Below are 15,358 nucleotides of genomic sequence, written 5' to 3' on the forward strand. Positions count from 1 at the left end.
GGCGGCAGGGAAACAACTATCTCCAGCTGGGATTCACAACTCTCTCCTGGTGGGAAATGCCTTTGCCAGCCCCTTACAAAATATAGTGAAGGCAAGAAGAGATGTTGTTTCCTTTGTAGATGCAGACATTTTTAATGTAGATAACAATAAGGTTTCTAACCATTCCTGTTTATATGAAATAGTTGAAAGAAAATAATTAGAACTATCCATATTTGGACCCTCTGCTGCTTTCTTTTCCAATAGCTCGGTGGTTAGAGCCCTCACCTTAAATACCAACTGCACCAGAGGAAGAGCATTAACTCTAGAGCCTAGTGATTAAGGTGCTCATCTGAGAGGAGACGAGAAAAACGAAGGGTCCCACCTGTTCCAAGTAATATTCCACTTTTAAAGCAATCCAGTTTGCAGTGAAATATTCAGAAACAAACTAGGTTTCCCCTCTAAAACGACTGCTTTAACCACTAGGCTTGGAATACTAATTCCTCTCTGGCCCACTGAATATTTTTCAAACAAAGTAGAACAGGGTCAGCAAGATGGACTGCCCAATAGCATGGTGGTTTCAGCATGCACCTGGGAAGATAAAAACCACTCAAGCAAAGAAGGAACCACACCTGGGTCTCTTACAGTACTCGTCCCTAGTGCAATCACTGAGCTACATAAAAGGTAAGGAGCAGAAACAGCACCACTGTATCCTCTTTCATCCACAATTTCTACAAGGCCTGACAGGTAAGCTCAGAAAATGCAAGCCAGATTGGGCACGGCAGGCAACACAGGTGGAAGAATACCTACTTTGTGAATCTTGAGAGGGTTTATGCACTGAATTCCTCAGCACTATGAAGTTCTAGACATGCCCAGAAATTGACATTTAGGTACCCAGGAATTTTTACTAGTGAAAAATTAGGTCAGACTTTATGGACACCGCAAGTTACACTGCTTGATGCTAATGCAATCTAGGCAATTATAACACTACAAAGGGCTAAAGTGCATCTTTCACACACTGGTGCACATGCAGATTTTATGTTGGAAATACTATGGCTGTGAAGTACAGATAAAATGAAGAGAGATTTAAGAAATGACATTTAAAGCCCAAACTTGTCAGGGTATTTTCCCTAGTTAAGGGCTACCATCTCTGTTTGTTTTGAATGTAAAAACAAAATGATTTGATTGAACGCAGTTATGACAGCTAAACATCACTGAGCAGTAAGTACATACTAGCTCAAGAAATCTAAAACTTGTAAAAAAAAAAAAAAAAAAAAATCCCTTGCAAAGCTTTATGTATCACAAGCCAAGAAGCCCTGGAATGTTTTCCTCCCTGGCTTACTTGCTGCCCATCAATTAAGATACACAAAATTCCAAACACTTCATTTTAAAAATCAGATAATATGGAACTAAAACAAAGACATTGGGCATTGCAAGCACCACAGTGATGGGGGCTTTGAAAAGTGCTCATTGCTCCATTGCTAGCAGTTGTACAAGTGGCAAAATGCACGTCAGTGTGTAGAAAATGGTGGTGGTCTGCTTTTGAACTAAAACACAGAAGGCATTTTAGTTCCTAAGTGCACTGCCACCATTTTCTCCGTGCTGATGTGCATTTTGCTGCTTATACAACGGCAAGTGATGCAACACCATGCACATCTGCTAGTGTGCAGAGCAGACTCAATTAATCGAATCTGCTCCAACGCGCCAGATCTATGGCACGTGTAAACACAAAAATGTGTATAAATGCCCATAGTCTACAACAACTTGAATAATTTTAAAATGACTCTGCATATTAGGGGAATAAGGAGATAAACTACCTTAAGAGAGATGAGATAAACAGAAGAACAAGTATAAGTATTCAAGGCATTACCCTAAGATCCAAGATGGTAAATTTATTCCTGGATAGCAGTAGAGACCTATTTCACACCTTCTTCTCTGATCACAGTGTTTTTGCAGGAAAACTGTTAATTCTGTGGCAAGGTTCACAACCATGTTGTAAGTGTAGAAAATTGGAGGCTTATCATTACATTCATCAAAACATACTGCATTTCTATCAGAATATAGGGTGGCTGCCTGATGCACCATCTCCTGAAGAGTCATCTCAAATTACAGATCTTCAATCCTTTGAACAGGTAAAAATAAAGGGGAAAAAAGTCAGACTGTGTTATAATACTCTTAACAGTATTAATATTATAGGCGTTCTAGTCAGTTAAGAAAAAAATCTAGGAAAACTGAATGAGATCTCCTCTGAACATTATTTTTACTAGTAAAACCTTAATTTCTAAATCTGAAGTCAGTATTTTTACTGAATATTATTTTTGTTGCTGAAAATACTCTTTGTCATATATGAGGGCTCTGCAGTGTATCAAAAAGAGGCAGTTACTTACTCTTGCTTTCTTAATTAGTAATTTAATATGATCAGCCAATTTTCAGTTTCATCTTCCCAGGAACTCCTGAAATGCATACTTTTAAAAACACTGGTGGAAATTATTTTCCCTTTGTAGGCAAAATCACTTTCCATTTGGAATGTTTATTTTTTAGGAGGGAATATTTCTGCTAGTATACTTCTGTAGTTGCTTGTCCATATACACCTTCTCTTTTGGAATCTTTGAAAGTGAATTTAAAAAAACTTATTTAAAAACAATAAGTTTCAAGATGCCAATTTACTATTGCCTGATAGAACCACCATTTCACACCAAATCTTTAATCAAATGTGTTTTAAATATGCAAGTAGAAACAAATGCAAGATAACTGAAAATTAGTTTTCCCTTTTTTTACCTGGTAATGCCCGAGTTCAAAGTTCTGTTTCTCCATCAAGGATATAATACATCGCTATTTTGTAAACTTTCTCTTTTCCCCATTCTTAGTACATGGATTCGTCATTTAGATGAGGTAATTACATCTTTTCTTTGTTGAGATTATTTTGTAGACGAATAGGTCTTTTATGTATTCGCTAGGCAAATTTGTGTATGGGCACTGTAAAAGAAAAATGATGATTGTAAGACTTTAAAAATATTTAAATTCACAATATTCGTAAACATGTCTGCACTCATTTTTAGGATGAAACACAACAACAGGACTTGTCTGTAAAACAAACATACTACCCCAACAGCTTATTTTAATCCAAATGGCAACTGCATGTCGCTGGATCAAAATCCAGGTGTTTGCATTGCATTGGGGCTCTTCTGTTTATTTTACTCCAATAAGCAGTATTATTTAATGCAACTTTCCACGTAAGTAAGTTGATGTTTACTACTGAGGGAGAAACACATCTACCAGTTCCAATGAAAAGAACATCAAAGGGCGAAGAGACCACAACAATCACTTTTTAAAATTACTAATGTGATTTGAATCACTTAAAACCACAATGATTAGAAGTACTGTATGTTCTTGCATATAACCAACCCATCGCTTTTTCCTCCGAAACCATCTCGCAAAGACTGGGCTGTGCATTATATGCTAGAAAAACAGATCCCCATAGATGGGGGAGCCATAGCAATTCATAGTCACCGTTCCCTCACCACTACATTTCTGGCATAAGAAATGTAGTGGCATAAGAAAACCCTTTATGCAACAGCACATGAGATTAGTCTGTGGCCTGACCCCGTGTGTGGCTCTGATGTGCAAGGTCCAACCCAGCATGTAGTTCTGGAGCCAGCATCTGGCTCTGGATCTGGCTTGCCAGGTCAAACCCAGCACGTGGCCAGCATGCAGCCCTGGACCCAGCATGCAGTTATAGACTCAATATGAGGGACCCAGACTTGCCACAACAGGTCTGACCCAGCAAGGTGCCCTGGAACCAGCCTGAGACCCTGGTTTGGCAGGTTTGGAACTGGGACACGGCCCCAGCCCCAGCACACCAGGTTGGTCTGTGGGCCCCATTTGGTGCTTGGGACAGGGAGCTCTTGGCTCCCTACTTGCTGCTACTCAGTTTACCAGACAGAACAATTTATTTTCTCGTTCCAGCTGCCCTTTCAAAATAAGGTGTGTACTACATGCAAGAGTGTTCGGTATGTGAAAAAAAAAATACGGTAATAAAGAGCCAACATGTTCCTTCAAAGCCAAAAATCTTTGCAGTTTTCTTTACACGTAGGGAAAGTTGCCATTTATTTACTGATCTGTGCTAAGTGCGTTTTACTTCCAAACATTTGGCAATAAATCCTTCTTGGCACTGCTTTAAATTGGTCAAGTTCAGTTCTGTTGAGTTCGTTCTTATCCACGTACATTCAGTGTCACCAAGCTGTAATTCAGCATGACACGCTCAAAGAAAAGAAGCGAGAAAGGCTGAAAGTGGGTATATTTGTTGGGTTTTTTGTTCTGTTTTTAAATAGCCTCATAGATTTTCCTGTGGGCTGTAACTGCACCCTGCAGCAACTTACACTTTTTGTTAATAGATACAATACCACAAATACTGTTTTAGGAGGATGAATGTTCTCTTTATTTGCACGTAAGTAGTTTGCTCTAATGCAGGGGTGTTCCACCTCCAGCCCACAAGCCAAATATGGCCAGCAGAGCCATCCCATCCAGGCTGAGGTGGGGGTCTGGAAATTTGGCAATGGGAGAGGCATTCTCCTCCCTGGTAAAATCCCGAGTCTTGGGCCATGGCCCGCTCCCCTTGAGCTAGATTAGGCCCCTTTCCCCCGTGGGGCTGTGCCGGGGGGAGGGGGCCGGCCTACGGCTGGATACTGCCTGCCTGCCTCAGGTGCTGGGTCCGGGGCAGGGGCTGCCCTCTCCCCAAAAGGCGGCAGGCGGAACCTCGCGCCCAGCCGCGTAGGGAGGGAAGGGGGTCAAGGGGCCACCACAGCGCATGCGCCATCCCCACCGCGCTGCCGTTACTGGCGCGAGGAAAGGACCGGAGCGCGCGGAGCCACGCGCTAGGACCTGGGGGGGAGGGACACGTCGCACATCGCGCGCCACGAGGGCCGGGCCGGCGGCAGGACCCCTTGCCCTAGGCAGAAAAAAGGGCCACACGCACCTGCTGGGCGCCGAGCGGCAGCCGCCAGAACCTGGGCCTGCCCGTGACAACAGCAGCTTTCACACAGCTGACTGGTTGCAGCCTACCTGTGGGTGGCTCGGGAGGCAGCTCTCATTGGCCGAGCGCTCCCCACAAAGCCGCCTTTTCATTAGCTAGCGGCTGCTGCGTTCTGATTGGATACGCGGGAGGGGGCGGGGAGGCGGCAGCGTAACAAGCGAGTGCTGCCGCAAGGAACGTTGGGCTGCACTACTCTGCTTGTGATTGGGTGCTGCTGAGACTTGGGGGGGGGGGGTTCCCCTCAAGCATGAAGTGGTTCAGTCCAGCCTGCAGCTCCTCCCCTGCCCGCCCTGTGGGGTCTGGGGCCCACCCAGTGGCGTGGGGCGGGGCGGGATCCCGGGGCAGGGGCTGGTGAATGAACCAGCTTGGGGCTGTAGCGGAGGAAGGGCCTGGGGTGTCAGTGCCAGGCTGCTCCCCGGGCAGCAGAGCCCGAGGGTCCTTGCCTGCATGGGAAAGGCTGGGCTGAGTCCTCCTGGAAGGATCTGAGACAGGTTGAGCCCCTCTCGAAATTTAAATCGACACCACCACTTTAAACCGGCAAACCACTTTATTCCAGAAGGCTGGAAGCAGCCCCCCAGTATGGGACAATGCAGCGCCGCCCTGGGGACGTGGGGGCCCATTACCAGCTTGGCAGGTTTTTTTAAATGACCCCACATGCTAAGATGGTGGGATTGCCAACAGCTTGTGCCCACCCACAAATGTCTGTTTCAAGGTAAAAGTTTCTTCCTTAAAGTGTAGATCAAAAATAGTGGTGATGTCTGAGTCTAGAGCTTCTCCTACAGCAGTGGTCACCCACCAGTCTACCTCAATCGGCTGGTCGATCCTGGAGCCTCTGACAGTGGATCTCTGTCAGAGGCTCCACAACCAGGAGCGGCAGAACGCAGGTGGCTGGGCTGAGCCATGCCTCCTGCCACCCAGCGTGGCTGGGTGAGGGGTCAGAGACTGGGGTGCTTGTCTGGGAGGAAGGGAGGGGTGGTGGGGGACGGTAGATCCTGGGGTGTCAAAGTGATCTTCACCATAAAACGGTTGGAGACCACTGACCTGCAGATACTCTGGGAGGAAGCATTTACACATACATGTGTGCATCTAAAGGATACAGTGTCAAGCAGTTGGATTAGTTTGAAATCTAAATCCAAGTGTCCATTAGACTGCTGCCTGACGAAATATCACCCTTACCCCTCCCAACCCTTTTTAAAGAGTATTTATCTATACAGCAAATCTGAATGGGGCATAGTGTCTGATAAGGTTGTGTTTCTTTCCGTTAGGTTTTGGCAGTGTCCAGGGAAAAGACAATGCTTAATCTTTTAACTTGGGGCTTCATCCTGAACGAATCAGACCCCTGGCTCTGGCCAAGTTGGCCATCTGTAAGACCAGGAAGGAGATTCTGCCGGTGGGGGGCGGGAACCTGGGCAAGTGCGGGGCTGTCTTACTGCTCATGCTGCCACACACAGTTTCACTGGTCAATGCCAACAGGCTACCTCAGCTCACTTGGGGGTAGGGGGCACTAGCCGGCATGTCCCCTTTTGGATTCCTTATTATTAAAATACGACTGCACTCCCCTTCCTGTTTTCTTTTTAGTTGTCCCAAGAAATCAGTTGATGTGACCTCAGTGGCTTCCCTTATTAAGGGAGTCTTGTAGTATTTTTTTGGTGGGCCTAAGCCTGTGACTCTTAATAGGCCTGAAGGTATCACAACCAAGCTACCTGCTATGCACAACTGTGTTTAAAACAATTGTTAGCAAGGTTAATTATAACAGTGCCATTCAAAAATAGCTTTAAGGCATTTGCACAGGCTTTCATGCACAAGGTTGATCTCCATGAATTTTCTTTATAGAGGGCTGCGGAGGAAAAGGTTTGAGAAATCCACCTCCAACAACTGTTTAAAACATGGCTGGAGACGAGTTATCCCAGAGTAGAAAGGGCTCCTTGTTAATGGAAACATCTGCTTTTTGGTTGTGGGGAAGAAGGAAAGGAATTTAAAGTTTTTAATTCCTTCTCACTAAATCACTCCTGATTAGATAGGGGGTAGTGGAAGGGTATTGGCATGGGATGGTGATGCTCCTGAGTTTTTCCTGCCTTAATTTTAACTTGAGTGAGCGCCACTCAAATTGTTGGGGTTTTGTAAAAAGGGCTTGATACCCATTTCTTTATGGGATCCAGAAAATCCAGATGCAGATGGTCTCTTGGTTGAGAACAAAGTAAGGGTCTGACTCCGCTTTCATTGAAGTCCAGAGTTTTAACATGATTTTTATTGTTCATGTTACCTAGCTCAAGTCCTGATTCAGCAAAGCATTTCAGTAAAGCCAAATTATATGACTAACTTTACAGGGGTGTAGGTTGTAGCCATGTTGGTCTAAGGCAGGGTGTCCAACCTTTTTTGAATGTGGGGCCAGATCAGAAACTTTTTATCACCCAGTGAGCTGGCGAGCCATATTCAAAGACCTCACAGGAAGTGGTATCACATCAGGAAGTGATGTCACATGACCTTTGACACCAATGAAGTTGCAGAAAGTGACAATAAAATGGGTCTGGAAATGTGGTTTAAAATCCAAAATAAAAACAATATAAAAGCAACAATGAAATAATACCAAACACTTGACTAAAATAAACACTTTCGCTTCTACTCACTTTTCAATGAATGAAAGAAGCATAATGCAGGCTTGCCCTGGGACACCTGGGCATACAGTACCAGGTAGAGGAAGCCATGGAGGAGCAGCCGGCTGTTGGCCTCCAGCAGCAGCAGCGAGGAGGAAGACGAGAAGCAGCACCTCAGGACGCTGCCCGGCTCCATCGGGGATGAGGAGCCCAGTCTTCACACGGCCACGTGCACACAGCCGGCCTCCCTCCTTGCCCCCGGCTCCCATGGAGGAGGAGGGCGCGAGTGTGACCTTGTGCTTCCTCTTCATGAGTGCACACACACGTGTGGAACCTCAGCATCCTGCCCGGGAACACAGCCCTGCTGATAGCCGGGCAACCATTTTCACGCTCGCATGCTCATCCCTACACCGCACCATGCCGCCCTTTCCCCGCCGATGCAGTGTGGACCACTCCCGGTGCAGGGCTTAAAGGACCCGGCCCGGAGCCAGCAAAAGGGTCTTCCTCTGACGGGGAAGGAGGCGGCGGCAGAGGAAGCGGAGGCAGCACAGTAAGCCCAGGCTGGAGCCGTGCGCTCACACAGGGACCTGAGCGCCAGGCATGGGGCAGCGCCCAGGCAGCCCCCGGCTGCAACTTCTCTGCCTGCCACCAGGAAGATGAACCATGCAGGTGAGTGTGGAGTGGGGCAGGTGCGGGGGCCCCGGGTGCTGGCCAGTGCAAGCTCTGCCCGGGACCACCCTGCGCCGCACCGATGACCCATGCTTTTGCTGCTGGCTACTATTCCCCACACGCACCACATTGGCAACGTCGAGCTGACACAGCGCGTGTGGAAACCTCGTCCCTTCCCCAGCCTTTCAGCAGCCTTTTGGAAGCTGTTGAGGGTCTGGGGGAGGGACAAGGGGGGGAGCGAAAGTAAACAGTGTTTACTTTTGTTTCCCGTCGCAGCACCGCGGGCCACAGAAAATGGCTTGGCGGGCCGCAGGTTGGACAAGCCTGTTCTAAGGACATAGCCAGACAAAGTTCTTTGGGTGAATCTGATATCTTTTATTAGACCAACTTAAATAGTTGGAAAAAATTTCCTTAGCAAGCTTTTGGGTTAAAAAACCCTTAGTCAGGCTGAGGAAGCCTCTGCAGTTGGTGCGTGCTCTTTCTGGATGGAATGAATAGTAAAGAAGCCAGAGGCTGGGCTGGTCTGCATGTAAGATATGCAGTCAGTGAAGATGTAAACTGAGGAGTCAGAGAGAGAGAGAGAGAGAGAGAGAGAGAGAGAGAGAGAGAGGCTGGGGGGGAGAGGGGGCGCAAGAGAAGGGGGAAGAATGTAGTAGGTAAATAGTGGAGAGGTTCCTGCAGAGTCATTTGTCAGGCAGGTTATAATGTGTCATAAATCCAATGTCTATATTTAGTCCATGATTTTTTGTATCCAGGAGGTTGATGAAGTGAAGCTCATTTTCTCTCTCCCCCTACCCAGCCTCTCTCTCACCCACTGACTCCTCAGTTTACATCTTCACTGACTGCCTGTCTTGCATGCATACCAGCCCAGCCTCTGGGTTCTTTACTATTCATTCCATCTAGGAAGAGCTTACACCAACTGCAGAGGCTTCCTCAGCCTGACGAAGGGTTTTCCAACCCGAAAGCTTGCTAAGAAATTTTTTTTCCAACTATTTAAGTTGCTCTAATAAAAGATACCCAATTCACCCAAAGAAAAGGTTCTGCCTATGACTAAATAGATCTGCCTATGACTAAATTTAAGCACATATTTAAATGTTTTATTTTTCTGAATTGGGACTTTAGTTCTTCAGATTTGTGTAATTCACATCAATTGAAAATATCCCAGTTAAAAGATAGTAAACAGTATGGCTCTGCCTTTTAACTATATAAAGAAAACAAACAAGATTTTTTTTAATCTTTTTCTTTTTAGTAAGAGTATTGCAAGCAGCCTTAATGTCAATATACAGAAGAAGCCAATTTTAAAATAAATTGCTGTCAATGGTCTGGAAAAGTGATGTATATACAGAGCATTTAAAGATACGTAGAAATCCACAAATTTTATGAAAGGTTAATTGTTCCTTTTAGCAACTGTTCATATAGATACATGTAGGTTACCTGCAACTCTTTTCAATTAACACAATGCATTTTAACTCTTATATCTTCAATTGACATATCAACATGTTCACAAGGTAAGCAAAAATATTCTTTTTATGCTACCTTAAAAGCTGATATAAAGCACACATTAGTTCAGCCCTCAGAAATTTTAAGAAGTTATATTAAAATAATAAAATGTTTAGGGGAAAAAAAAAGTCAAGTTTGCAATGCACGTCTAATCCTATTGTAACTAATTTCTGCCAACAGATTCCACTGAAATAAATTAAAAACACCCAAAGATGGTACTAATTATGCTGGTTATTATTCATAACTTTAAACTACACCAACTTATAGAGCTTTCTGTTTAGAATTTCCCTGAGTCTTCTACTTTTAAGGCCACATGCTATGAAGGCAACATTCACTGAACATGATATATAGATTAGATGTAGCTACATAGCTTAATTATAAAGACCATCTACCATATAAGCAAACATTTAGGCACTTATCTTGTTCTTTAAAATCTAATGTTTCATAAAGGGCTTAAAAAGAATTGCTGGGAAAACCATTACAAAAAAAGAAAAATAAACTTTCTAGAATCTGCTATTTTGTCTAAAACAGAAAAGCAGGCTTCACATTATTCTTTATAATACTGTTTGATAATTCTAAAGTTCATTTTATGATCCATGATCTGTATCTTTAGTTGGTTAAATTAACCAATTTTGTGAATAAGAAATATTCAACTTCCCAAACAAGGTTTAAAAAAAACTGTTCAGCTGGAACAGCTATGTATTTGAAAATATTTTGGTTTATACAATGTCACATGTCAAAAAGGCAATGCTGTTAATCAGATCTGCCTAATTTTATATTTTCTCCATTTAGGTACTTATATGGTTATCACCAAGAAGTTATTGGACAACTGTAAAGATTTATTTCAGTTACAGCAATCAGACAGACATAATAGGCCTCAAGTGGTTTGCTAAACCTAAGAGAATGTTATATGCTATTAGGTAAAACCATGGTTTAGCATGGTTGCTTGTGCATTAAAATTTCACCATTCGAGCGCTACAGGGTATTCTCCAGTGAGACATGCTATACAATGACCAATTTTTCCAACACGCGACTTGTTGGTTTTAAGGTGGTTTTCATTTTCTTGCCTGGCTTTAATACTTTCTTGCACAGATGACACCAAGCCTTCAACAGAAAGATAAACCACACTGTCTGCTCCTGAAAAATAAAACAATACAACATTAAGTTCTGCTTTGTTGGTAAATAAAATTAAACAGGGCTTGAAAATGTAGCCATGTGGGTTCTCATCCAGTGGGTCTACCTTCCCCCAGGGTTGGGAAGGTGTCAAGCATTTACAACTACTTTCCCCACCCCCACATTTCTAAATGTGATTTTGGTTTCTTTATGCCTAGATGGATGGGGAAGGTTTTTGTACAGAAAAGGTGGCAAACCACTGTACCATTCAGATTATTAAAAAGTGAAAATGCAACAGAGTGGGTGCATCTACATGTGTCCCTACAACATTTATGTTCCTGCCTTTTGGAAGTAGTAAATGATGGTGCAATAAACAGCCCGTACTGCACCATGCACGGTTATTTTTAGCCGCTACGTCACTAGCAATGCGCTATAACGAGGAAGCGTGTTGCTATGTAGCTATGGCGTCATGGTTAGTGACCACTGACACTACATTGCTGTAGTGCATTGCTATGGCGACAGAGCATCACATTTAGACACATCCACTAAGACTTTGAGTGCGTCCAGCAAGACTTTGAGTGTCCAGTTGTTCTAGGAAAAATTCTTGTGGCTGTTTTGGTACTCGGCATAGCATGTCCCCAGAATAGAGCATCCAGAGCTCTCCGTTTCTTGCCTGATACTGGGGTAATGATGAAGGGATGCAGTAAGTGGTTTATACAAGTCTTCTACCAGCAGCGGAGTATTTTCACCTTAGTACTTTTGTACCACTTTCCCTAACTGCTTTGTGAATGGCTATTGAAATAAAATCCTCCAGCAAAAATTATGCTTTGTAGAAAAATCAGTTGTAGAAAAATGGCTTATTAGAAGATTGTGACTTCAATGCTAAATTAGACAATAGCAGCAAACACTTATAGTGAAAAATCTGTCAGTCTGAAGACTTTTAACCACTGATGTATTTTTTTAAAAACTCATAAATTCTTAAAATCATTGCTACAGTGCAAAATTATGTACAATGCCCACTCACAAGTCATTACATGCCTACTGTCGCCTACATGATATAGAAAATATGAGTTATTTACCACACTGTAGATAACAATGCAAGCATTTGTTCTTTTGTTCTACTACAGTATGTAATATTTGCAAAGGTAACCTATTACATTTTTTTTGTTGGCTTCAAACTCAGTTCCAGGAGAAACCTTGCTATTCAATTCAAGAAAGGTATTTATACATGTTCTAGAAATTGAATTTTAAGGAAAAAAAGTAGGATATTACAAGTTTAGTCAAGTGATTTATTAGGGAGACTTCACAAACACCTGATAATTGGAATACAGCTCTTCAGTACAAGCTATACTTTCACCACAGTTCTGACTCAAAGTGGTCTGAAATTCTGTATGCCACATCTCATCCTAGGTAATATTTTACTCCTGGACTGTTTGACAGGAATAAAAAAAAAAAAAGCTGTGATGATACAGAGTATTTACAGTTTATTTTTAAACGTTCATTCTGCTGCTTTGTATATTTTTTTCAAGGAGAAAGAGCTACAAAGCACAGCAGACAAAAAATGTACTTGAGGTTGATGCAATTTCCCTGTGAAGGCGACTCAGATGTAGTGGAGCATCAGCTTCTTTTATTAGTCAGTTTTGCGACTGAATTTTTTGAACTGCTCTCTATACTTTGATATAAACATTGATTACTCATTATTAAAAACTTAAAAAAAAACATTAAAAATGCATTTACCTATATAGTTTGCAAGATCATGGAATTCAGGTTTGTTTGCAATGAGTTCTTCTTTTGTTGGAATATTTATTCCCATATAACAAGGAAATCGTATAGGAGGTGAAGCCACACGGATATGCACCTACAAAAGATATGTTTTTCAATATTACGTCACACTGAAGACATTGGTTCTTAACTTGAAATACAAAGGTCCCCATCCTGCAAGGTGATCAATTGGAACAGAGTTCTGTTCCTACTGAATCTTAACTGGTGTGAACTCTGCATGGGCATATGAGTGATGGCAGATAATCATTTACTGGCACAACTAGATCCAACCCCTGATCCTCACAATTGTGCATCCTGCTGCCATGCCACAGATACATGCACACTTTTTAGATATCCCAGAGCACTGGAGCTTTAGAACTCATGTGTGCAATCCCACAAGCAGGTCTGTCGGGCATCAGGATGCGCAGCTGCTGGGTTTGTAGCTTTCCAACTTGTAGAGAGCGCCAAGTGGGGCTAGCATACCTAAAGGTTTTCCGTGCAGCTCCGCTGCATGGTTGTACAAGTCTTAACATGCCACATGTTCAAATCAAAGCAAGTCATAAAGGTCATAAAGGTGTTTCAGATTTAATGTGGAATAACTTTTTTGCTTGTTTACCACTTCATGGTGTGATGAATTGGGGGAATGCATGGTATGTTGTTAATGAACCAATAAATATAACATCTGCCAGGGGCCTAAGGTTCTACTGGGCACATTAGATTCTAGGATGAAGGTTCTGGTTCCCTCCATTCTCTAAAATATCAGTTATCAAATATCAATTTCATTAACAGAATTATTTTTTAAATATAATATTGTAAAAACTGTATCATTATTAAAAGCCTTATTAGGTCAGCTCTCCTTTTCACTTTCTTTCTACGGTTACAACCCTATAGGCATTTAGGTAGTAGACTTAAACATGCGTGCAGAGTTGTACAATGGGGCGTGGGAGGGGAGGGGGGTCAATGGAATTATTCATTGTAATAAAACCAGTATGTGTGTAAGTCTTGCAGTATTAGGGACTAAACTAATGCTCACCCACTGGCAGCTGTGGCTTTGCTTCTGTGATACACTCACACTTGCTACATATCAGAATGCTTGTATATATCACAATGACAAAAAAATAAACCCAACCATGTTTTTTCTTGAAGTTTAGGACAAGCTTATTTATTTCCATACTGTATTTGCTCAAAATGATAGCAAAGAAGGAATCAAAGCAGAAAGATTGTATGGCTTGTTTTGGATAGTTTGTTTTAAAAATTTCCATTTACTCTGCAATGACTTGGATTAAAATACAGCTTAATCTTTCCCCACTCTTCTTGCATTTATTGACCATTTTTTAATGTAGATTTTTCTAAAATCAAAAAGCACAAAGGAAACTTCCCTTTATTACCACCTTTTTTTGTATTTGCTATCTCTCTCTACCCAGCATACCATAAATAGGCAAAAAATACAGTGAAACCAAAAAACATTCCAAAATTCTCTCCCCACTAAACATTCTTTTACATATACATAACAGCTGATGAAACCAAGCTTACCTCTTTAGCACCAGATTCCCTAAGCAGTTTGATAATGGGCGAGATAGTATTGCCCCTCACAATAGAGTCGTCGATGAGAACTACTCGTTTGCCTTTAAAGTTGTCAGACAGGACTCCAAATTTTTTTGCCACACCAAGCTGTCTCAACCTCATATTTGGCTGAATAAAAGTTCTTCCCACATATCGATTTTTACAGAGTACTTCAATGTACGGCAGTCCACACTGCATGCAGAAGACAATTATATAAACAGTTAAGTACTTGAAAAACTCTATTTCCAATATTACTTTTTAATGTGACTTGCAGATTAGGGTTTTGTATAACCCAGGGGCGTTGTACTAATCAAAAGACCTTTAATTACACTAATATAGTTGCATGAGGTCAAACCATGACTTATGCTGGTGCACCTGGATAGAAAACCTAGTCCAGACAAGACCTATGTAACACCAGGCGACAAGTGGAAACTCCATAAAGATAGATGTATTAGGAGAGAAGCCTACAGTATTTCCATAGAAGGGCATGCTGGGAAGAGATATCACTATTAAAAATAATCCACCCTCAGTACCTTTTGTGCAAAACCCAATGCTGCTGGTGTTGCAGATTCTGGAACAGTGCTAACCAGGTCTGCTTCCACTGGTGCTTCAATAGCAAGCTGCTGACCACATCTTCTCCTAACTGAATAAACCATTTGACCTAGGAACAATGACAAAGGTCATTTATTCCTCTTAGTTTTTTGTTTTCACACCAGAGAAACTTCAACAGCAGATTATAAACACAGCATTGAATCGGCAAGCTAGAGAGCTCCCTATATAGCAATAACAATTCATCAATATCTCACCTTTTATTTCACCCTACATTATTTGTATCATGGTCCAACTTTCAAATAGCACTGGGAACCAAATCGTTTTGCCTTACTTGGATAACTAGCCCCATTGATATCATTAGGTTCCTTTACTTGTGTAAAACAGGACCTGAAATTTCATTATCCCCAACAACCTTGCTCTGCCAAGTGCCCTGCTAAGACACTAGTACAATATAAAGAAGCATGTCCTTTGAGGGCTGTTATCAAGATGATAATGAAAGGATTGGGTTGATATCCTAAAGTATTACACAGAAATGAGTTAAGTGAGAAACATGAATGCATTGGTTCTTATAACGAACAATGGAAGGATAAGCCTACAT

General features: G+C 42.4%; 2 protein-coding genes across 8 annotated transcripts in view; both read right to left on the minus strand.

Annotated features, from left to right (window-relative positions):
* AASDH (aminoadipate-semialdehyde dehydrogenase) overlaps window positions 1-5,097 on the minus strand; it is a 116,890-nt gene extending 111,793 nt beyond the window's left edge. For 4 of the 7 annotated variants that reach the window (XM_059721768.1, XM_059721766.1, XM_059721765.1 and 1 more), the window contains exons 1-3: window positions 5,038-5,097; window positions 2,755-2,952; window positions 1,847-2,098 (exon numbers count right to left, since the gene is read on the minus strand). In XM_059721768.1, coding sequence (XP_059577751.1) covers window positions 1,847-2,076 — 230 coding nt within the window. In that variant the 5' untranslated portion in view covers window positions 2,077-2,098; window positions 2,755-2,952; window positions 5,038-5,097. Of the gene's footprint in view, window positions 1-1,846; window positions 2,099-2,754; window positions 2,953-4,951 lie in introns of all 7 variants that reach the window. The other 3 variants (XM_059721764.1, XM_019481261.2, XM_014594888.3) reach the window with 2 other exon arrangements.
* A 5,336-nt stretch (window positions 5,098-10,433) lies between these two features.
* Window positions 10,434-15,358, minus strand: part of PPAT (phosphoribosyl pyrophosphate amidotransferase) — an 82,804-nt gene continuing 77,879 nt past the window's right edge. The window contains exons 8-11 of the mRNA XM_006262371.4: window positions 14,742-14,869; window positions 14,179-14,400; window positions 12,622-12,742; window positions 10,434-10,908 (exon numbers count right to left, since the gene is read on the minus strand). Coding sequence (XP_006262433.1) covers window positions 10,733-10,908; window positions 12,622-12,742; window positions 14,179-14,400; window positions 14,742-14,869 — 647 coding nt within the window. The 3' untranslated portion in view covers window positions 10,434-10,732. The remainder of the gene's footprint in view (window positions 10,909-12,621; window positions 12,743-14,178; window positions 14,401-14,741; window positions 14,870-15,358) is intronic.

Source organism: Alligator mississippiensis, chromosome 2 (assembly GCF_030867095.1).
Source record: "Alligator mississippiensis isolate rAllMis1 chromosome 2, rAllMis1, whole genome shotgun sequence".
Classification (NCBI taxonomy): domain Eukaryota; kingdom Metazoa; phylum Chordata; order Crocodylia; family Alligatoridae; genus Alligator; species Alligator mississippiensis.